This window comes from Psittacula echo (assembly GCF_963264785.1).
Source record: "Psittacula echo genome assembly, chromosome: 14".
NCBI classification, from domain to species: Eukaryota; Metazoa; Chordata; class Aves; order Psittaciformes; family Psittacidae; genus Psittacula; species Psittacula echo.
This window is the reverse complement of record NC_137750.1, coordinates 411819-433171: the sequence shown is the minus strand read 5'-3', so window position 1 is coordinate 433171 and position 21353 is coordinate 411819. Positions and strand designations below refer to the sequence as shown.

Sequence of the window (21353 nt, the reverse complement as noted above, 5' to 3'; positions counted from 1 at the left end):
GCCAAGAGGTCACAGATAAGCTACTACACCACGGTTTATTTCCAATGATACCATGGCAGTTGCACCGCCTGATGTACAGAGCTGGCATTGTGTAAGTGCAGAGGAGCACAATTACACAATGCAATCAGACAGGTCTGTAATATCACCCAATCCAATCATTGCTTTCTGAGGACTCTTAAATTTAAGAGCTCTTGCAGCATATTTAGTAAGTGCAGAAGCAGAATAGGAAAGTGCAGAGACAAGCTTACAACAATTAACTTAGTTTTTATTTAAATTCTTTTACTTTACTCTGTTAATCACTGGATTGTGCCAGGATTCTTCTCATCCATATTTGTTCCTGTGCACATCCAAGTCATGTAACTCACATGATTTTTGGCCATTTGTCATCACAAGATCCTGGCAGGAGGATGTAGCTTTCTGGATTACAGGGCTTATGGTCCTCTTTTGGAATAGAGAATATGTAAAGAAATATCACAAAACAGCCTTTGACATACTTAAATATTTATTTTCCAGAATCACTTTATGTATGAGACAGTAGTTTGACTAAAAAGCTGCATTCAAATGTATCCACACAGCCTAAGGCATTGTCAAAACAAGAAACCTTAGAAGTTTGACAGATTGAACAGTTCTGTATTGCCATGCAGGAGAACGTGGTCATTTCTCTGTTTAAGAACACCCTACCAGCTTAGAGTGTGGCAGCTCTTTAAACTAGGTATGTCAGGGTGACCAGTGACTACAGTTTGCAGCTGGTACTACTCAGTTTTGCTGCCATCCACGTATAGTAATTTTTGAACACAAGTCTGCCACAATCACTACCCAGTGCATGCTGGCTGTGGTACCTTACAAGAGCTGCTACCAGTGGAAGAGAAAGAAAGGCTCCAACAGAAGAGTGCAGAATCAGTGTTTGAAGGCAAAACCTTATCAAGAACTCATGAAGTTTCATGGCTTTCTGATACAGGAGATTGAAAACAAGAACTGTTGAAAACATTGTTGAAACATTGTTGAAAACAAGGCTTAGGAAAAGAAAGAAAAAAGTTTCTGCAGATACCAGGAATCTCCAGAGCCATTAACGACAAATCACTAAAACCATAGGACACCTCAGTTCTAGTGAGCAGAAGACCTAATAAAGAGGTAGAACATTCCACAACCTGGAATTCCACAAGTCCTCCTCTGAACAGGCTGTTAGAGCTACAGGTGTAACTGTTCTGGAACAGCCACTGTGCTAAGCTGGACTTGGAGCCAATTCCCTGCAGCATTCTTATTCTAATACCTCATGGTCACCTTAGTAGACATGAAGGAGAAATTTAAGCATGAGCTGCAGGACTGGAGCGAGAAGCATCATCTTGTTTGCTCCTCAGTGGAATTAACTAAAATCATGCAGAGAGGACACTGGACCCAGGTAGGCACTGACAAGTTTCTGTTAAAAACAGAGCGTGAGCAGCAGTGTGTGGCAGAGTGGTGCCACCACTGCTCAGTTTCATACTTTGATCCACTGCAAGCCTCTGCCTACATGACACCACTTTTCAGATGGCAGCACAAAAAGCAATGAGCTGAAGTCCACAGCTCAGCTGTTCAGAAATCTGAAACTGTTGCTAGGTCCACATTCTAGCCCTGAACCACAGTTCCAGTTTGCACAATGCCAGTCTATTATTCACCCATTAACTCAGCCTCAGACTCTAGAACTAATCTAGCAAGTATTTTCTGAAGAGTTTGTGAGAATAAACAGGTTTTGCAGAGTCATTTTTTATACCATTCTTCATGTCAGGTAGGACTGACACGGCCAAAGTCTGGGCTAACAGCAAAGGAAACAAATGTAGCTCCATTTCTTCCACTTTCTAAAGATAAGGTTACTTTATTTAAAAAGCAGCAGCACTGAACTGCTGCCTTTGTGCTTGTACAGTCTCCTGTTTGGGACGGCATGAACTGTTTATTGAAACATTGAATAAACACTGATCTAGACCTTAGGGTAATCAACAGATTATCTGAACAAACTGGAGTAATCACAGTCATACAATTAAAGGTCCTCAAATGATACTATCAAAAACTTCCTCAGGGCATTAACTGCTATTGAGCATTCCTCCTCCCTCACAGACAGCAAAACACTGCACAGCATCAGAAACAAGGCGTTTCCTCAGCCCGTGAGCATGCTCTAGCTCACACCACCTGCTGTGGGCAACACAGAAGAGAAGATTACCATGTAGTCTGGCAAATACTTCTTCAGGATCAAATACAAGGGAATAGGCTTGGATCTGGCAGACCACCAGCATAATCAACAACCACTGCAATTCAGCTGGTAAGAGAGACAAGTCTGACAATCACCTCCATGGGAGGTACACATGGACTACAGGGGAGAACATGCATGCAAGCAACTCTTACCCAGTCCTGAGTAAGCTTACCCTTACACAAGTTTTCCCATTACTAAAGCTTTCAGCCTTTTTTACCCTAGTGATTCCAGGATTCCTGGTGTTTACAGACCCTGTTCTGGCCCACAGGTGGAGTTTTAATATGTCAGGCCATAGAAGCTTTTAAATAATTCTGTTCTCAGGAGAGATGAGTGAAAACTTCCCCTCTTGTCACCATGGGGACTACAGTCTGCTATAGCACTCCAGCTTCAAGACAGTGGCCTCTAAAAGCCCCTAGCAGCAGTAAGAATGCTAACATTGCAAGTACTGCATTTGCCTAGCGTGTGTCCAAGCACAGATTCACATGACAGCAGATGAAAGTATGAAGTGACTCAAACACATATGACTGTAGTCATTATGCAAAGAGCCTCTAGACAAAAGAACAAGGATTCTTCCTGGAATGTCCCAGGCTGCAGCTGAACACCTTGCTTTTGTAAATAGAGTCTCTCTACCTCCTTTGTAGATACCTCTGGTTGTCTTCCAGAAGAAGAAAAACCACCACAAAAAGTCCACCACAACTCCCGTCTTATGCAAACTAGGTAAGATACAGGTGTCAATGACTGGACAAGAATTATGACATCTTCTTAGCAGGGCACCAAATAGTGTCAGGATAGAGCAGACAATGGACAGATTTGAATCTATGAAGAGAGGGGGAAAAAAATTAGATTGGAATTCTCCATACAGGGAGCATACTAGCATTGAATGTGCAGCAGTCTGAGCAGAGAGAGTGGGTCTATCTGCCTTTGGCAATAAGAGCTGACATGAGAAAATAACCCCAGAAATGGGTTTGAACATCTTAAAGTTGATAAACATGAACAAGGTAGGGAGAACTTGTTTTGGAAGTGGACACTCACCGTGTTGGATCTTGCTGAATGCCAAACACTCCTCCCACACTCACAACATTGTGTTTGTTCTCAGGGTCTCCATAACTTAGGGTTACCTGTAAAAGCAAATAAAATTTCAAGATTTTAACACTAGTGCAGAGAACAGTGGGGACAGTAGGATTATTCATGAGGTATAAGGAAAGACTCCAAGGATCCTATCTAATCTGAACTGTGGATTACATCTGAAAAAAGTGTTTAGTTTTAATATAAGCAACACTGGCACTGAACAGTAGCTATCAAATGGACCACTGCTCACTTAAGGACAACGTGGAAGAATAAACAAAGGAGCTGAAAGTTGTATTGCTCTGAAGGACAAGATGAGTTATAAGCGGCTTTCTAAAGGCATTAATCCCACTAATAACACTGGACATTGCCTGAAATCTGCAATAGTAGTGTCTTAGCATTGTCAGTGTCAGAAACATTTGACTGTTAAATGGCTTGTGAAGGACTGCCATGTGACAAACCTGGCAGCAACATTTAGAACTCAAACTCCATTTGGCGCTATTCTACCACAGAAGCACTGCATTAAGAGATCTTCAGGTGCCAGGTACACGATGACTTACATTTTCTTTCTGATTGCAAATTTTCTGGATTTTGGGTCAGCTGTTACAGTCTCAGGGAAACAATGGTCATCAACGCAAGGCTGTATTCAGCCTATAGTTAAATTCACTAGTGTGAAGGAGATTACATGCTGCTGGAATTTGGCCCCAAGTGTATGCTTCTGCTGCCTAATACAATTGCCAGGAAAATGTAGCCAAGCAGTTTGCAGGGGCAAAACCACACTCCCGTTTGTTCACGGTGCCAAACAGCAACAGGCAAAACCTCTGAATAGCCTTATAGCTCCATCTACTGCCCATGAGTAAAAAGGTATCCAAGCAATTAAAAATACTTGTTTTTTTCCTAGAAACATTGATTATGTTTCTTGAGATTCAGACAAATTATTCTTAAAAATGATCAGACATTTAACTATGTCTTAGTTGTTGAAGAGGTACTTGCTACAGCTGCTACACTAGTCTTTTTGAATAGCATGAGTTAAGACTGAGATTTTGTTGGGCAAAGACACAAATACTTTCTTTTACAGCAGGCAAACTAAATACTGCCCCCTTCTACACTTGCTCCTATTGTGACTCATGGAAAGTCAGAGTTTAGAATGAGATAGAAGCATCATATCAGGGCTCAATGTAGCAGAACATGTCCCCAAAGGAGGGCCCTGCTGTATGATCTAATTGGCTAAGCTGAAAGTGTGCTTTTTACCTAACTGAACGAACTGGATAGGACACAGCTCCCAGGGCACAGAGCAAGTCTGCAGACATCCTTCTTTGCTGAAGAGTGGTAAGTCTATGGAGAGTACTCTTTCTGATCAGATCAAGTTGTAATTATAAGAACAGAACATGAGGCTTCCCTACCTGTTGCAGCACAGACTCGCCTTGTAGTCTTTGCAGATTTTCCAGATGGGAATGGAACAATGGGCTATGCAGCAGCTTCACCTCCAGCAGCCCTTCAATGATGTAGCCAATAGTGCAGTCGTCAGGAAGACGCACTCTTTCTGCAGTACTGATGAAATTACCCAAGCTGTGAGACGGAGCACAGGAGATGAAATATGCTTTAAAACCTAACACACACATATTGATGGAGGTCAGCTAGGAACAGTGTTTACCTGGCCCAGGGACTCATCTTCAGGGCAAGACCTCTGCTGATACAGAACCCTGCTCCACCTGTGGCAAACCAGAATTTCACGGTTGTCTTCTGAAGAACAATAAGAAAAACACACAGTAGTTACTGATGATCAGCTTTTCCCATTTGGCTGAACAGGGAAGGAAACCTGAGGTTCTATTGGATATCACATACTGTTGGAGATCATCAACATACCTGAGCAAAGGAAGAGAAACACATCCACCCAGGAAACAAACCTATTGTACATATGCACAGGAGGTCAGCCTGAAGATTCATTTAGCTCAGCACCCTACCTCTGAAAAATCACCAGGTTTGTTGCTTGCAGATTATACAACTTGTTTTTTTCAGGGAATCCTACAAACTCTCAAGGTTTTAAAAGCTTAGAAGGTCAGGATGTCTTTCAGACTAACTACAAAGTTTGCTTACTGATCCATCACTTTGGACATGATCAGCTGCTTCAATGGGATGGTCCAGGCTTGGTCGCCCCACGTAGACATCCTGGCTGTGTGAGAAGGCAGATAAGAGACGCAGGAGAGTCCGAGGGTTCACGTAGTTGTCATCATCTACATGGCAAAACCATCTTCAAATAAAACAAAATAAGAAAGTTATGCAGAGCAAAGAAATGAGTTACAGGTTTAACAGCTGAGTCTTAGTCTTCCATGCTTGGAGCAGAAAAGTATTTCCTATTGTCTTGAATGACAAACTTTGCAAGATGAAAGCACCCACAGATTCTAATTCTGCAAAAAGGCTGAAATGAATAACCCTCTTCAGATTATCATCTTTTCCCCGTTTCAGATAATGATGGTTTACAAACATGGCTTCATACTATGCTTCTCTCCTCCGCTCATCACTACATTTTAGCTAACACTGCGCTCCTTACTGGACTAGAGAAGGTTATTCAAGTTTCCCGTGAATACAGAACTGGAAGAAACAAAGTCAATCAGAACAATGTGTTTCACCTACTTTTGCCCAGATTCCAGGAACTTATCATATTCCACAGACATCTTGCAGCAGAGAGCTTGACGAGTATGGACAGCAGAACAGTTGGTGTTGATCATATGATCCCCTAGAAAATTAGAGATCAGCTCTTTCAGGTTTGAGAAGCATGCATAGTCCAGAAAAGACTACAGAAGAAGGGCACATTTGGCACAAATACAGTACATCTGAAGTGCGTATGGTGCACAAATGGAGAGTAAACTGCAGGACAGGTCTTATGGGTTATGCATATGGCATGTGGGCTGTACAGAACATAAAAATATGAGCACAGGGTATGTGAACAGTGCCACAAGACCGTATGCAAAGGAAATACCTAATATAACTTTGGAACAGATAGACTTAACATTACTAAAAGGAAGGAAGTGGGTGCAAAGGGGAACCCAGTATTCAGGAAGTTCCAGGCATCTTGTCCAGGTGGTAAGAAGGAACAGTATATTGTGTCTGAAGCTGGAGGAGACTGGTTTCTTCCTGGCAGAATGATTCTCCTGTGAAAGGAGAAGTTTTCTCTATCTTAACCTCCCTAATTGCTTGTACCGCATGAAAGAACAACTAGGGCAAGTATGACAGAGACAACACTCACTCAGCTCTAGCAGACAGCGTGCACCTACACTACACAGGTTACCTGCTTTCAGACGTAGCTCCCGATCCTCCCAGTCCGTGAATATAAATGTCTGTGGAAGACAAAAAAGGTTTGTTCGCATTCAAGAATTTCAGAAACTAGTTCCAGCTTTGGTCATCTGCAGTAAGAAGTCTGAAGGTTTCCCTTTTGTTAGTTTACTTCACAGTAGCCATCGGAAGTGGGGTGGGGAGAACCCCAGCAACTTTAGCCCCTGCCTTATTTGATAAGCTTTTACACTGCAAACAGAAGAGTCTCATTTCAGTAAAATAATAATTCATTTCAGCATCCAAGATTTTCCTTCCCTCAGCTAAGGCTACAGATGACTCGTTTCCATATAGGAATGACTGTCTTTTTTAGTAATACTTCCCTCCCTCTGGCTAAGAGTCATCCTCGTGTTAAGCAAGCTAAAAGAAAAGAAAGAAAGGGTGGAAAGGTCCTGGTGGTAACAGTCTTGTTCCAACTGCTGGGCAAAGCATGAACATGCTTGAATGGACTGAAATTCCCAAACAAGGGAACAAATTCTACTTTATTCTATGGAAATCCTAAGTCGCTGAACTACTTAGATAACTTCGGTTTAGATGTGCCAGCACTCAGGATCTTTCACTATCCTGTAGCATTTTCTAGTCATACAAAAGTCAGCAAACTGCTTCTGCTTGGACCACTGATCCCACCCTGCATGTAACTACCTCAAACAACGATGAACGCTTTTGGAGGCAGGCTGAGACCTTCCTCAATCTCCCTAGGAAAGAGGTTTTTAACACACACAAGGAGAAAACGCAGCTGCCACCCGGGAAAGCCGCAAGGCAAGGGCCCGGCCGCCTGCCCCAGCTCACCTGTCCCCTGGCCTGGGAGATCCAGGTCTGAAGCAGCAAGTCCAGCCGACTCTTGTGGTACTTCCTCGTGGTCTTCACCGCAATGAAGATGTCCTTCAGCTCCAGGCTTTCTCTGCCCGAGCCCCCGACGGTCCCAGGGCGGCTCTTCCGCATGAGCTGCAAGCTGCCGGCGAGGCCTCCAGTCTCGTCCGCCGGCTCCCCGCGAGAGCCCGTCCGCGTGCCGGACACAGCGCTGCTCCCGGAGACCGGCCGCTGCGGCGAGGACCTGCTCGACCCGGCGGCTGGCGGCGGGCGGCGGCGGGGCTCAGCGGGGGGCTGCCCCCGCGGCAGCAGGAGCAGGAGGAGGGCGGCAGCGCTAATGGACAGCAGGAAGCAGGCCTTACGGAGCCCCAGACAGGGGCTCATGCTGCAGCCCCGCGGGCCCGCGCCGCGCTGCGCGGCCGCCTCATGGCCCCGCAGGCAGGCGTCGGGTCCTGGCGGGCCGGCGCTGGGAGCCCGGCCGCGCCTCCCGCTCTCCCCAGCGGCGCCCGGTCCCGGCCGGGCGGCCGCCGCGGCAGACAGAGGGCAGCGCCCGAGCACCCCGGGCCACTCTGACCGGCGGGGGAGGCCGCCCCGGGCGGCGTGGGCCGGCGAGCGCGGCCGGGCCCCACGGCGACGAGAGCTCCGTGCAGCCCCGCCACTCCCGCGCCGCCGTCCCGTGCGCCGGCGGGAGAAGCGAGACAGGCCGCGGCCCCTTTAAGGGCTTCACCTGTCGGATGCGGCTTGGCGGCGCCGCGCGGACCGGAAGTGGAAGCAGAAGCGGAGGGAGAGGCGGGGAGGTTAAGCGGAAGTGGTAGCCGCGAGGGGAAGGATGCCGCTGCCCGTCCAGGTCTTTAACTTGCAGGTACGGGGCAGCCGCCGGGTCCCCCCTGCGGCCGTTCCCGCTCTCACGCTGCTCCCGCGCTGCTCCCGCGCGGTGCTCGATGGCGCGGCGCGGCCTGGCCCTGCCGCGGCCTCCGGGTGGCGCGGTGCGGCCTTCCCCTTCGGCTCCGAGCCCGTGGCTGCCTCGCGGGAAGGGGAGCCGCTCTCGGCCGGCCGTAGGCCCTCGTTCGCCCTTCCGCCGGGTCCATTGTGTCGCTTCCGCTGCCGATCGCAGTGAGCAGCGCGCAGCCTGGAGTCTTCTGGCGCCCGCGGCGTTCCCCGCCGCTGCAGCGGCCCCCTTGCTTGATTTCCGCGTTGTATGTGCCGTAGGTAGGGCCTGGGTAGGGCGCAGGGTATACCGAGGTGGCGATGAAGAGGAACTGAGAGTCGGCAGTACGGGGGGAAAGCCGCAGGAGCCCAGAGAGGGTCGGTGTACAGAGCCCGGACCTTCAGTAACAGCACAGGTGATCCCTTTGCGGGTTAACGGTCTCTCCTTCCTTTAGCAGCTAGCAAGTTCTCTGTCAGGGCGCAGGGTTGCAGGAAGTCGGGGCAGAATGAGGGATAGTTCAGCATCCAGCTCAGCTTCTTCATCAGTGGCAGGTCTGGACTGCATCCCCTGCAGTAGGTCACACCTTTTCCTGAGTACAGTCGGAGACTTCAGGGGAGCGCTGGAGAATTGGCCTGTATGAGGCCTTGTGAGGAACTTTCCAACTGGGTGACCTGCTGGGCTCAGGAATTCTTGGGGAAGGAGCATTATTTTATTAGCTTGAATAGTTCTTAATTGAACTTCGCATCTTCCAAAATAAAGAGTTAGCTTGAAAATGCCCGAGTTTGCATGTCGTAGTGGGACTTACAGCCCACTTGTGTTTTTGCTTATCTGGGAGTGAAGAGAGAAATGCAGAGAACAGCCTACCAGCGCAGCAAGACACAAGTCATTCTGTTCCACCAGCCAGAGTTATTGTTAATTTCTGTAATGCTGATTTCTTCTAAGGAGCCCATATCAGGTTTTTACTAACGGTGGGAAAACATAGACTAAAAAAGCCAACCCTGACACTTAGCGTTTCTAATATAAGAAAAGAGATAAGGTAGATAAAAATGGAAAAAGTAATGGTCTCAATGTCTGATGTCTTAAATGTTCATATGCACGGTTTTGCTGGGTGGTGATCTGAACAGTCAAACTCTCCTTTGCATCCTTCTCCCTTTCCTTCATGCAGAGAATACCAAGCTAGGAAGCAGACATTTATATGCTTTACTTTAGATTTTGGGAGACCCACATCAGTGTTGAGATACATACATGTTTGGTACACACTAGTCTGTGAAAGAATAAGCAGGCTGTGGGGGAATACAAGATGGATCAAATTTTAGAGCTAGGAAATCTGGAGCTGCCCTATTCCTCCTCACACACACCCCAACCCAACCCCCAAATCCCGCTAATAATTTATTTCTTAACAGACAACAAAATCGATTAAACCATGGAAATAATTTGGTGTTGGTGGGGACAAGGTGTTTTTGTCTTTTCTGTCTTTTCTAAGGCCCACTTGTACAATTCGCTTCAAATCAGGTGTTGCTTATGGCAATATCTGCAAATATTCAGCATGTTATAAGAAGACATTCAGCTTGTTTTTCCTGAGTTAAAATCATAATACGTGGGGTGAATGTTCAGCACACTTTTGACTAGGAGAAGGAAAAGAATTTCATGCTATCATACTGGTTTTGTTTGTGGGACTGTATAGTAAATTGGTCTCTGTCATGTTTTAACCCCAGCCAGTATTCCCAGGCGGCCTCCCATCCAAGTGCTAACCAGGTTACTTCTTAAATGGGAAGACCTGCAGGCATTGTCTTGTTGTACTGTTGCCACTGAACTGGTTCAAAGCAGTGCAAGATATACTGGGAGAAAAAAAATCTGCTGTTGTGCAAAAGACAGTCTGTGTGACCAGTTGGATTCAGATAAATATAGTGAGGTAGTTCAACTGCTAAGATTTTTTTCCCCAGTATTTGTTAGAATCTCTGGAATTACCATTCTGCATTCTGCTCTTAACATTTTTTTAATACTCTTAAAAGTGTAACAGTTGTCATCTTTTTTGTCTCCCCACTCCCCCTCCCCCCCCCCCCCGAAAAAAACCCAGCAACTACTTTTAAGCATCGAGTAAAGCACCTTTGAAAGGTTCTTGTGATGTTTGGGGTACTTCTGGAGCTTCTTGAGCTGAATATTAATGCCTGCACTTGTTCAAGGAAGAGACATGCAACATCACATGGCATTTAGTATGCATGCCTGAGATGCTTTGTAGAACCACATTTATTGATCCCTTCACTGTCTTGCCTAATAATCTACCAAACAAAATAAAATGTTCTGTGGGAATGCTGAGCCTTAGTGCTGCTTGTTTGAGACAGAGCATGGTGCTGAGTAGTGGTATTGCTAGAGAAAAATCCTAAACATGTCCAAAGACTGAGGAGTGTTTTTTCATTTAAAAAATGAATGTATATTTAAGTAAGTTCTTAATAGATTGAGTCGCACAGGTTTTTTGTGCCCAAATGTAATAAACTACCTTTCACCTCGTTTTGCAATTCTAGGGTGCAGTAGAACCCATGCAGATCGATGTAGATCCACAAGAAGATCAGCAAAATGCACCTGATATCAACTATGTGGTGGAGAACCCCACTCTGGTATGTGCTGGTTGAGGGCTAGTGGATTACATTTCTTGGGCGTGGACTCTTCCTTTGAGGTTTTGGAAAAACCCTCTTTTTACTCCTTATCAAATTGTTATGTAGAGATTAATAGATTCTCTTCAAAGCAAGGTGGGGTAAGAATAGCCGTGATCTGTTCTGTAGCTCCTAGTCACATACTGACCTTTACTGAACTTTCTGAGATGAAGGACAAATCGCTTCTTTGTGACTTCCTGCTTGCTGCCTGTTTGAGACAGTTTCCGTTCTGAGATAGTTTAGTCCATCTCTGATTACTTAGAGATGCGTAATTCCGTTATTTTGAGGCTTGGTCTTTGAGGAGCAAGGCTCAGGTGCTTTAAGTATATAAATCAGGATCGAATTCCTTCATTGTTTGATCCTCTGGAGATGGACTAAGGCCCACAGAACTGTAGAGTTCCAAAAGGCTGTATTTGCTCATATAATTTTCTTCAATTTTTAGTTAATTGTTTGATACTTCGAGCAATTTTTATGTATTAGCTCTGTAACAGTGAGAGATGGGTGTTGCAGAAGAGAACAAAAATATTGATTGGAAAAAGTTAAAGCAACATTAAGATTGCAAAATAAAGCATTTAGTTAGGAAGCTTTGGATCTCACATGACTTCTGGAGCTTTAAATGGTTCCTCTTGTCCCTGTGCTTTATTAGCAATTGTCACATGGTTACTCACTGTGTACTGCACAACTCTCTGTTCTAGTGGTTTTTTGTTTGGTTTGTTAGTTTTGTCTTTTTTGTTTGTGGTTTGGTTTTTAGCATATGACCTGATACCTTGTTTGAGTTCATTGCATTTCAATTCTGTTCTGAAGCTAGAGTGATGAAGCAATTATGTTGTGACCTTTGTCTTTGCTATTGCTATAGATCTAGTGTGCCACAAAACTTAGCAATTTTCTTTTCACTGTAACTGGTGTGAAGGACCATAATTACCCTTTGACATTCAAAGAGCTGAAGAGTGAAGTGAAATTACTTGGGGATTTCAGGAGTATTGTACACCATCAGGCATGAAATTGTGGAAGAAAGAATGCTTGTGTCTATTTTTGAAGTTATGAGGCAAATAAAGCAGGAATCCTAAACACAAATTTTCAGTGCACACGCTGGTGTTTAAACCTCAGAGCAAGGTCATTCTTGCCCTGAATCAGGCAAGAGTCATGTTAAAAAATGCTACCGTGACATCTGTTACAGTATCTTAATTTAGACATGCAGGATGAAGGAGTCAGACATGACACAGGATGTGTATTAGATGTGGGCAGGCAACCTGCATTGGGTGTTTCCTACTGCCTGAATGCTTGACTTTGCCCTGAACACTCTGCTGTAGTTGATTGCATGTGGACTTTTGTCTTCAGGCAATCTCCCTGCCATGCTGTATCGTATCTTTACTAGTCATTTTGTGCTTCTCTTCTCCCTTCCACCCCAAGGCTTAAAATCTGTTGAGTGTTCAGAATTTAAAACTCAAATCATTCCTCAAGAGTAAAAGATCTTATTTGTTCTCAGAGGAGGTATTTTAAGAAATTAGTGGGAAAAAAAGAATGCAAACTGTCATATGGAAACTATTTTTAATTATTTTTCAAGGAAGAACTACATTTGGAATGGTTGTCTGGTTTAGAAAGCTTCAGCTCAAATGATGGAAACTTGATAAAGTTATTAATATGTGATTTAACTGATGGTTACAATGGGTGAGCTGATGCCTTATAGACAGCATCACACCTGAAATAAAGAAAGGGAAATCGTGATGTACTCTGTGTTTCTGAGGAAATTACTAACCTTTGAAGAAAACAGAAATGGAATAAGCTTACCTGATATTTCATTTGTCTGAGTCATGTTGCCCTCCATAGAGGGGTCTGGGTTGCAGGCAAACCTGTGCAGGTCACAGAGTAGTAGCCTGATTTTGTGTTGCATCTTCACATTTTAAGAGCAGGTCTTGTTTGCAGGATTTGGAGCAGTACGCCTCGAGCTACAGTGGGCTGATGAGAATCGAACGACTGCAGTTCATTGCTGATCACTGCCCCCAGCTGCGGGTGGAAGCTCTCAAGATGGCTCTGTCATTTGTCCAGAGAACTTTCAATGTTGATGTGTACGAAGAAATACACAGAAAGTTGTCTGAGGCCACCAGGTACTAAAAGATCATGGGAACCTGGGGAGCTTTTTTATGTAAGACCAGTGTGCTACAGTTTGGGACTTTGCATGTAATAATAGTATGTTCCTTACGCAAATTGCCTTTACCCTTAGAATTTGATATCAATGAAACATCTGTGTTCAGACCTAAGGTCTCATGCTTTTTAAAAAGTTTAACACAAAAGACATAATCTCATTCTGAAGTCTTAGTATTTTAAAAGGCTACAGGTAGATATTGAGGAGAGTTTAGTCCTTGCAACTGCTTCAAATATTAATGAGCACAGTTGTCTTTTCTTAGTAGATTCTGGAGATGAAGTCTCTTCTAGATGCTCTGGTGTTCAGAAATTAAAACCATATCTGTTTGTCTTCTTTTGATTTATCCCCCTCCCCCAACAAGTTTGCTGGTTGAGGGTAGCCTTTGGTACATCACTTGGCCATCCACACTCCCTGTCTTTACATTATTTTTGTTCCTATGCATATTGATTTCTGTTTTGCCCTGGGAGTCTTTACGACGTATGTGTGACAGTATGTTCATTGCAGTCTGTGAAAAGGACTGTTGGCAAAAACACCCAAAGAACCCCACCCAAAAAACTCAGAATGTTTAAAATACTGGCATGTGAGTTCAGTGCCAGTATTGTTGATCTGAGCTGGATGGAAAAAGAAGTCGGATAGTATCTGTACAGTGTAGGTTTGCAGCCAAGCCATTGTAATATCACTGGGGAGAGAGCTCATAAACACTTGCACCCTGTGTCCCATGTAGAAATGTTTGATTGGATTCAGTGACTCTTTAGAGTCATTAAATATTTCCGTTGCAGCTCTGTTGCTAACTTGCTTTCAGTTGTTTTATAGAGCAGGTTGTTTCTGTAAAATTAGCAATGACTTGCTTGTCAATAAAATATCTGCGAAAGATCAGTAGGATAACTTTGAGAAGAATTTGTAAACATCTGTGGTGCTTTCATGATTGATGTTACTGTTTTCACTGGAGATGTTGGCATCTTCCCCTCCCCCCCCATCCTTGTTTTCTCTTTGGTCTCGTTTATGTGTGCAGAGCTATTTGTTAGGATAGCAGGGCCTCTGTTTTGAAAAGTTTGCAACATAATAGCCCCATTCAAACTCTTTCCTTTCAGAGAACTGCAGAATACACCTGATGCTGTCCCTGATAGTGGAATTGAACCCCCTCCTCTTGACTCAGCTTGGGTTGAAGCTACACGCAAAAAAGCTCTTCTTAAACTGGAGAAACTCGACACAGATCTGAAAAATTACAAAGGGAACTCCATCAAGGAGAGTATCAGGTGAGATGCCGAAGGCTCTGCTGGAGCAAGGAAGAGCATTTTGCTCCTCCAGGCACCTAACACAGGATTGTCAACTGCATTCAGTGCCTTAGGTCAGTGTGTTGAGTTACTTGTTTGGAACAAACTGACTATGTCCGTTTCTGAGCACACAGTTCATTGGCATTTTAATTTCTGTGCTCCAGGAGAGGCCATGATGACTTAGGGGATCATTACCTTGACTGTGGGGACCTCAGCAACGCTCTCAAGTGTTACTCACGAGCCCGTGATTACTGCACCAGTGCTAAACATGTTATCAACATGTGCCTCAATGTCATCAAGGTAGGAGGGCTTGCAGGAAGTGATACTTGGTGTCTTTCTGATATCTGCTATGAAGTCCACCTATAATTTGCTCTGGTTACACTTCTCATGTCTGTAATGATACTGCTTATCTAAAGTAACACCATTTATCCAGGCCTGTTCTACACTGTTTCTGGCTCTCTGCAGGTCAGTGTCTACCTCCAGAATTGGTCTCATGTTCTGAGCTATGTAAGCAAGGCTGAGTCTACACCAGAAATTGCAGAAGTAAGGTCCTGCTTTTTAACTTGCATGAGTATTCCCTTTGTTTTCTGTTTCCAAAATTTGTAAAACTATTTATTCCTTTCCTCCTTCATTACTTGCTCTCAATAAGACTCCTTTCATCTTACAGCCTATTTGTTCTCTAATGCAGTCTCCTTGGCTGCTGTACTATTTCTTTTCTGTTGTTGCTTTTCTCCCAGAAATCTGACTCATGGTAAACCCAGACTTCCTATCCTCAGTTCTTGCTATATTTCCCAAGACAAATAAGGTGAAGTTATCTTGCTGTTGAGATTTGCAAGTTAATTATTAGGATGAATTATCTCAAGGACAGTTGTGATCAAAATGGTTTTCATGCTGTTTGCTCACTACTGCTTTTTCTTAACCTTTAGCAAAGAGGAGAAAGAGACAGCCAGACACAAGCAATTCTCACCAAACTGAAATGTGCAGCAGGTGAGTGAATTCTTCAGCTTCCTGTATTGTCTCCCCATCTTTCTGCCTGTTAGCTGTCCACAGGGTTCTTTAATGGCAGTGTACACTTGTTTATTTTTTCTCTCAGATTTGTCAGACTTTATTTTCTCACCAGAAATGCAAAATCTGATAGAGCTGGTGAGATGTAACTGCTGACTTGTTTTTGCTATTTCTTTCTTCTCCCTAAATTTCTTCAGAGAGGATGCCAGTGTGAGTCAGCGTAGTTCAAAGGACACTAGGTACTGCCTGAGAGTCTCATTTCATTTCAGTATTGAAGGCACTAGCAACTGTGCCGGGGGCCTGTTGGACTCTCCGGATTTTGCAGTTTCTCCTCATTTGTATGCTGTCATAAACTAACTTTTCCTGGTTCCTAGGCTTGGCTGAACTAGCTGCTCGGAAGTACAAACAGGCAGCAAAGTGCTTCTTATTGGCATCATTTGATCACTGTGATTTCCCTGAGGTGAGGACCAAGAGGGAGGTGTGTGCAGGTCTTGAAGGGGTTGTAATTCATCTAAGTATTAGGCTGTAAAATTCAGATGTTGTAGTTATTCTCACAGCACTCCTGCATAGTTTGGTGGTGCTGTGAATTGTGTTGGTTTTTTGGGCTTTCAGTTTTGAGTTTCATTTTTGTTTTTTAGTCTCAGTTCTTGGGTTCTCTAAATGATATACTTTAGATCACGTGGGAACTACCTGTGAGATTTGTGTATCTCACATCTCAGATCTGTGTATTTGTAGCTCCATCAGTAGACTGTCTGTTGGAATTTGCTTCTCCTTTCCTAGCAGTGGACAGTCACTCAGGCTCTTGGTGAATGCCTCAGAGCGTGCTGAGTGGTTCCACTGCATTTGACAGGGCCTAATCTTGTCACTGTGTGAAGGGGAGGCCTGGGGCAGAATACTTAATTCCATCCTTCTGCCATTTTGGTAGTCAGTGACAGCTTCCTGTCTCTCTCCCTGCCCTCTTTCCAGCTGTTATCTCCCAGCAATGTGGCTGTGTATGGTGGTCTCTGTGCCCTTGCTACCTTTGACCGTCAGGAACTGCAACGAAATGTTATCTCCAGCAGGTAAGTGATGCCTTGAGAGGAGTTTGTATGTACTGGACATCTTTTGGGGCATGGGAGTTGAGAGTGGATTCTGTCAGGAGTAATAGCTTTCTTATATAGGAGAAAAAGAATCACAGAGCCTCAGTTTGGCTATAGCATTAAGTGACGTTTCACTGTCTAAACCACAGTGGTTAATTTTCATATTACAATGACAGTTCCCAGCCCAGGTCAAATACAACATATGCGTAGCCCAGTTTTCTCTCTCCATCACTGGTGCCTATCAGATATTAATTCAGAGGTGTAGAACCCTACAGAGGCAGCTGTAAGATAATTTGCCATCATGTTATCACTTGTTCTGGTGTACATTAGTTGTATTAATACAATTTAATAATTCTTAATGCAACTTGCAGCGTAATCTAACTATGACATATACGAGATTAAGAGAATTACAGCCTTGGGAAAAAAATGGATATTTGTGTGTCATAGATTAGATTGCAGTGATGCTGAATTCCTGTCAGCCAAGTGTATGGAAGCAATAATTTTAAACTGATGTGAGAAAAGGGTTGTTATACTGCTATTTTATTGGCTGATTCATAGGTTGAGATCCCAGGGTTTGCAAATCTGTGATGGAGAATTGGGAGAGTGCTGAGAAAGAGTGTGCATCCCAAAGATTTCCCACACTTACGATAGGTTATTTTCCTAAGACAGTTGCATGCTCAACCTGCCTATGCCATGCTGTCCTTGGTGAAGGCTGTGCTTTGAAAGGGAACGCAAAAGCTGGCTAACGCAGACCACAGTGCATGTACAAACATGGCCTATTTTTTCTGGTGGTGTGTTCTCATTTTGACCTATTCCCACTAATAATTTTTGTTTTGTGTTGACAAGCACTTCTACTGCTTGGTTTGTCAAAAGTCTCTTGCCTTCCTTCACCACAGCTCTGATGCTGCACTGCATCTCTTTGTGTTCCAGGCTCCCAGCCCTGTTGAAAATGGTTTGTGTGGTGTGTTAGAGAGTAAAATCTTGGCATTTTCAAATCTTAGTGAGCGTTTTGTAACCTTGCAACTTGGAGTCATAAGGTTGTGGGGTATTTAAGTGGTGGGTTCCAATGTCTTATCACTGTCATCTTTACCTGTAGCTCCTTCAAATTGTTTTTGGAGCTGGAGCCACAGGTTCGTGACATCATCTTCAAGTTTTATGAATCTAAATATGCTTCATGCCTGAAGATGCTGGATGAGATGAAGGTGAGTTTCAGGGTAAGAGTGCAGAACCAGATGCTTCACCAGCCTTCAGTGAAAAGCAGAGACTGTTGAAAGTAGCTACTAAGAGTGTTCAGCTCTTCTGTGTCTTTGTCTCGTGATAAGGCAAATGGAAATTGGGAGTAGTTTAGCAAGTTTTTTAAAATAGATTGCTATATTTATTCATTCTTGTTTTATGGTATTGTCTTGCTGTAGTGTAATACCCTTAAGGTGTAGCTATATACACATATTTGTTTCAGAACATAAGAATAATATTTGGATGTCTGTTTTTCTTTCATTTGTGTTTGTGTTTGTTTGCACAGGACAACCTGCTGCTGGACATGTACCTTGCACCTCATGTCAGGACACTTTATACCCAGATTCGAAATCGTGCCCTTATTCAGGTAATTGTTCCTGTAATCCTCAGAGTTGGATGAACAGTAAGAAAGGCCATATCTTTGTAATTGCTTTTCCGATGGTTTTCCAGAGGGCAGGGAGTACAGTTGGCAACTGAGTATTTTCTTCTTCCTAGTACTTCAGCCCCTATGTGTCAGCAGATATGCGCAAGATGGCCACTGCTTTTAATACTACAGTGGCTGCTCTGGAAGATGAACTTACACAGCTGATCCTGGAGGGTCTGATCAATGCCAGAATAGACTCGCACAGTAAGGTGAGTGCATCAGAACCACTGAACAGCTGTACTAAGATTAGAAACTCTCCATTCTGGAACACTCTGAAGCTGCATTCATCTGTTGTGACTGGTATGTTCAGTAGGGCTGAGCTGTGTGTAAACTCAGAGTCCATGATACCTTGGGTTTGTTCCCTTGTGCAGAAAGGAATTCTGCTGTAGAACCCTGTCGTAGCTCTTGTGTGCAGTTCTCTGTATTGGTTACAGATTCTTTATGCTCGAGATGTAGATCAGCGTAGCACAACTTTTGAGAAGTCTTTACTAATGGGCAAAGAGTTTCAGCGCCGTGCCAAAGCCATGATCCTGCGTGCTGCAGTCCTGCGCAACCAAATACATGTGAAGGTATGAGCATGTTAAATGTGGACTTTGAGACAATGTAAAGATGTTATTTTTTTTTCTTCTTTTTTTAACTGAAACTGTTAAAATCGATGAATTGAAGATTCTGGCGGGAACTGGATATATTGTGCTTATGATTGGACCGATTCTCGCAGTAGTAAATATAAATATCTAAGGATATTTCTGGCCAAAACATTCACCTGTTTATATAATGCAGAATGTCCTCTGAAGTTCACATGCTTGGGTTGATTCTAACTTACTCATTCGTTACGTATCTTTTATCAAAACAAAGATTGGTTTAAGTAATTTTTTTGGCAGAGGAAGTAAAAAACGCATGAATTGCTTAGAGTATTCCTTCCAGGGTGCAGTTCCAAAAGAATGCTCTCAGGGAAGATAGGCTGTCTGCCACAGAACATGTCAAATTCTGTAGTATATTAATCTCTATGATGACTAAATGGCGGATAGGATTCAACTTCTAGGGCCAACAGTAACTTGTATGTAGTAAATAAGAGTGGCTTAAAAGTTCTGATTTGACTTTTTTAGGAACAGTTGTTGTGAACTGTAACTGTAGAAGTTGTAAAGACAAAGCTTTTGAAAGCCATTGTTATTTATGAGTTGGAGGTGTGCTCTCTCACTGCTGTTGATCCTGCTGTGCTTCACCTATGCTTCATTTGGTCCCTCAGGAAGCACCCTGCAGGTTATTTACACATCACTAACTAGGATGTGTTTTGGTCTTGTTGCAGTCTCCTCCGAGAGAAGGTAGCCAAGGGGAACTTACTCCAGCAAACAGCCAGTCCAGGATGAGCACCAACATGTGAAAAACTTCGTGTAGTACAAAAAGAAATGGTCCCTCCAGGACTGTACCCATTGTCTCACCCACTAACTGCTGAGCTTCACAAACTGTCCCTGTTTCCCTCACTTCTTGCTCAGATTGAGAGGGTCAGGGCTGACGGTGGATAATAATGAATATTCCTACAACTTCAGTTCTCCTTGAAAAGAAATTCTTTCTAAAAACAGCATCCCTGCAATGGGTCATCATTTCAGTTTTGGTAGAGCATCTTCCTCCATTTTCCTTCACTACTCCATAAAGAGCTGTCAGGTTATTCACACAGATGCTGATTTAAGAGTTTTTCAGCTGCTATTAGTTTTCGTGTTTCAAAGCTGCAAAAATAGTGTTAAGTTGAATGGACATGTGTGATCTAAGATGAATTTCACTAGCCTGGAAGTTTTGCCTTGATTTTGAGCAGTGCTGAGCTTTCAGTTTATTCCAGATAAACTTCCATTGCTTGCAGTTACGGAGGTAGAGTTCTGATGGGAGAGGAGACTTCCTCTGAGAAACTCTTCATGACTTTTTCACCTACACTAGAAAACACAGCACCGCTTCCATGCATTCAGTCACAGGCCTTTATTTTAGGGTGTTATGTTTACCTGGATGGAGGTTTTTTCTCTTTGGACTCTGTTTTCAAAGACCTGTTTGCTAATGTTTTTCCCACTTGTGTGTGGCCTGGCTTTGGGGTCTAGTGTTATCATAGCAGTAAATTTCTTCATGCAAATACTGCTGCTTGTCCAGTCTTACTGCTATAGTGTGTGATGGTTTCCCAACATGTGCAACACTTGCTTCTGGTAGCATGGATAAATGCCATAAAATACCACTCAAGTCCTGGGGAAGAGCTGAAAACAGTCGATTTAGGTGCCTGCTTTCCAGGTGCATTTATTCTGCTTTTCCTTTTATAAAGGGATTAAAGGTGGCAGCCCAGGTGTGTGTGTTCTGTGTTAACAAAAGGAGATATGCACTGAATTTTCTGAAGTCATTGCAGCTTTGCATTCAGCTGATCCATAAGGCAAGCTAAGAATTTTGATCCAGCCCTGACTGGTCTGGCAACTGCCTCAGCTGACTCCAGATGTTCTTGTTACTATGTTCATGCTTTTCCTCTTTTCCCCCTTTTTTTTTTTTTTTTTTTTTAATGAGTTGTTCTATCTTGTGCATTAAAGAACAGGATTAAAAAGCTTGTGAGTATTTGGAGTTTTGTGTTAAAGTTGGGGTTTTGGTCTCAAGCCATTGATTTTTTGCTAAGCTTGATGATGTTTTGTAGGCTATTGTGTGGTCATTTCTGATCTGATTCGAGATGTAGTTTGGATGAACTGTGAAGAAAGTACAACTTGAGAGAATGTTCTGGTAGCAAAACTCCTGGACTGTTTCGCACAGCTGCTCAATTGCAGCAGTGCTCTCTCCCTCTGGCTTTCTGTGCTTTTCATGACTTAGGTGCTGAAAATAGAAGCAATAGTTCCTGTAAGGTCTTTGGTTAAATGTCTTCCGTTTGTCATGGGAAAACTCTCTCATTTTTGGGGGAGAGAGAACTGTTTAATAAAGAACTTTGAGTCAGGCATCACGAATGGCTGGTTTAGTGAGAAAGGCAAGTTGAGTCCTCAGGTACACTGCTGTATAAAAATATTTCTTTATAAAAATGCTGGGAAAGTAATTTCAGTGCTTTGTGCTCATGCTGAAGGAAAGCTGTTCAGTCCTCTAGTACTTACACATTCTTGTTTGCTTCCTAAGATGGGCTGCTAATAGCATTTCTAAGAAGTGCTTTGCCCTTGTAAAGGTGGTTTTGCAACCCAGTTAA

General features: G+C 43.6%; 2 protein-coding genes across 6 annotated transcripts; one reads left to right on the top strand and one right to left on the bottom strand.

Moving 5' to 3' along the window:
* Positions 1–267: 267 nt before the first annotated feature.
* RFNG (RFNG O-fucosylpeptide 3-beta-N-acetylglucosaminyltransferase) lies at positions 268–8265 on the bottom strand. 3 transcript variants are annotated; one of them, XM_080629128.1, is made up of 8 exons: positions 7409–8265; positions 6579–6627; positions 5924–6026; positions 5387–5540; positions 4944–5032; positions 4693–4858; positions 3257–3342; positions 268–441 (listed from the first exon to the last, which is right to left on the bottom strand). In XM_080629128.1, the coding sequence occupies exons 1-8, from the start codon at positions 7811–7813 to the stop codon at positions 432–434; spliced, it is 1062 nt and encodes a 353-aa protein (XP_080485254.1). In that variant the 5' UTR covers positions 7814–8265; the 3' UTR covers positions 268–431. The 3 variants fall into 3 exon arrangements, with proteins under 3 accessions (XP_080485254.1, XP_080485252.1, XP_080485253.1); XM_080629126.1 differs by lacking the exon at positions 268–441 and adding an exon at positions 471–3040; XM_080629127.1 differs by lacking the exon at positions 268–441 and adding an exon at positions 471–3040 and having other exon boundaries at positions 4693–4840.
* Positions 8229–21243, top strand: GPS1 (G protein pathway suppressor 1). Of its 3 annotated transcripts, none has more exons than XM_080629122.1 (14): positions 8229–8291; positions 10880–10972; positions 12932–13113; positions 14243–14407; positions 14590–14725; positions 14891–14968; positions 15352–15412; positions 15805–15890; positions 16397–16491; positions 17606–17711; positions 18029–18109; positions 18238–18375; positions 18601–18735; positions 19473–21243. In XM_080629122.1, exons 1-14 carry the CDS (start codon positions 8259–8261, stop codon positions 19545–19547), a joined length of 1464 nt encoding a protein of 487 aa, XP_080485248.1. In that variant the 5' UTR covers positions 8229–8258; the 3' UTR covers positions 19548–21243. The 3 variants fall into 3 exon arrangements, with proteins under 3 accessions (XP_080485248.1, XP_080485247.1, XP_080485246.1); XM_080629120.1 differs by lacking the exon at positions 8229–8291 and adding an exon at positions 8328–8772; XM_080629121.1 differs by lacking the exons at positions 8229–8291; positions 14891–14968 and adding an exon at positions 8327–8772.
* The last annotated feature ends 110 nt before the right edge of the window (positions 21244–21353 follow it).

Excerpts from the sequence above, each read along its gene's own strand:
- RFNG (XM_080629126.1), bottom strand. The coding sequence starts at position 7,813 with ATGAGCCCCTGTCTGGGGCTCCGTAAGGCCTGCTTCCTGCTGTCCATT. Across the intron at positions 5,033-5,386 it reads ATGTCCAAAGTGATGGATCA|AAGACAACCGTGAAATTCTG; the intron begins GTAAGCAAACTT and ends ATTGTTCTTCAG. Across the intron at positions 3,041-3,256 it reads ATTCAGCAAGATCCAACACG|ATTCAAATCTGTCCATTGTC; the intron begins GTGAGTGTCCAC and ends CTCTCTTCATAG.
- GPS1 (XM_080629120.1), top strand. The coding sequence starts at position 8,371 with ATGGCGCGGCGCGGCCTGGCCCTGCCGCGGCCTCCGGGTGGCGCGGTG. Across the intron at positions 10,973-12,931 it reads TGGTGGAGAACCCCACTCTG|GATTTGGAGCAGTACGCCTC; the intron begins GTATGTGCTGGT and ends TCTTGTTTGCAG. Across the intron at positions 17,712-18,028 it reads AGATGCTGGATGAGATGAAG|GACAACCTGCTGCTGGACAT; the intron begins GTGAGTTTCAGG and ends TTGTTTGCACAG.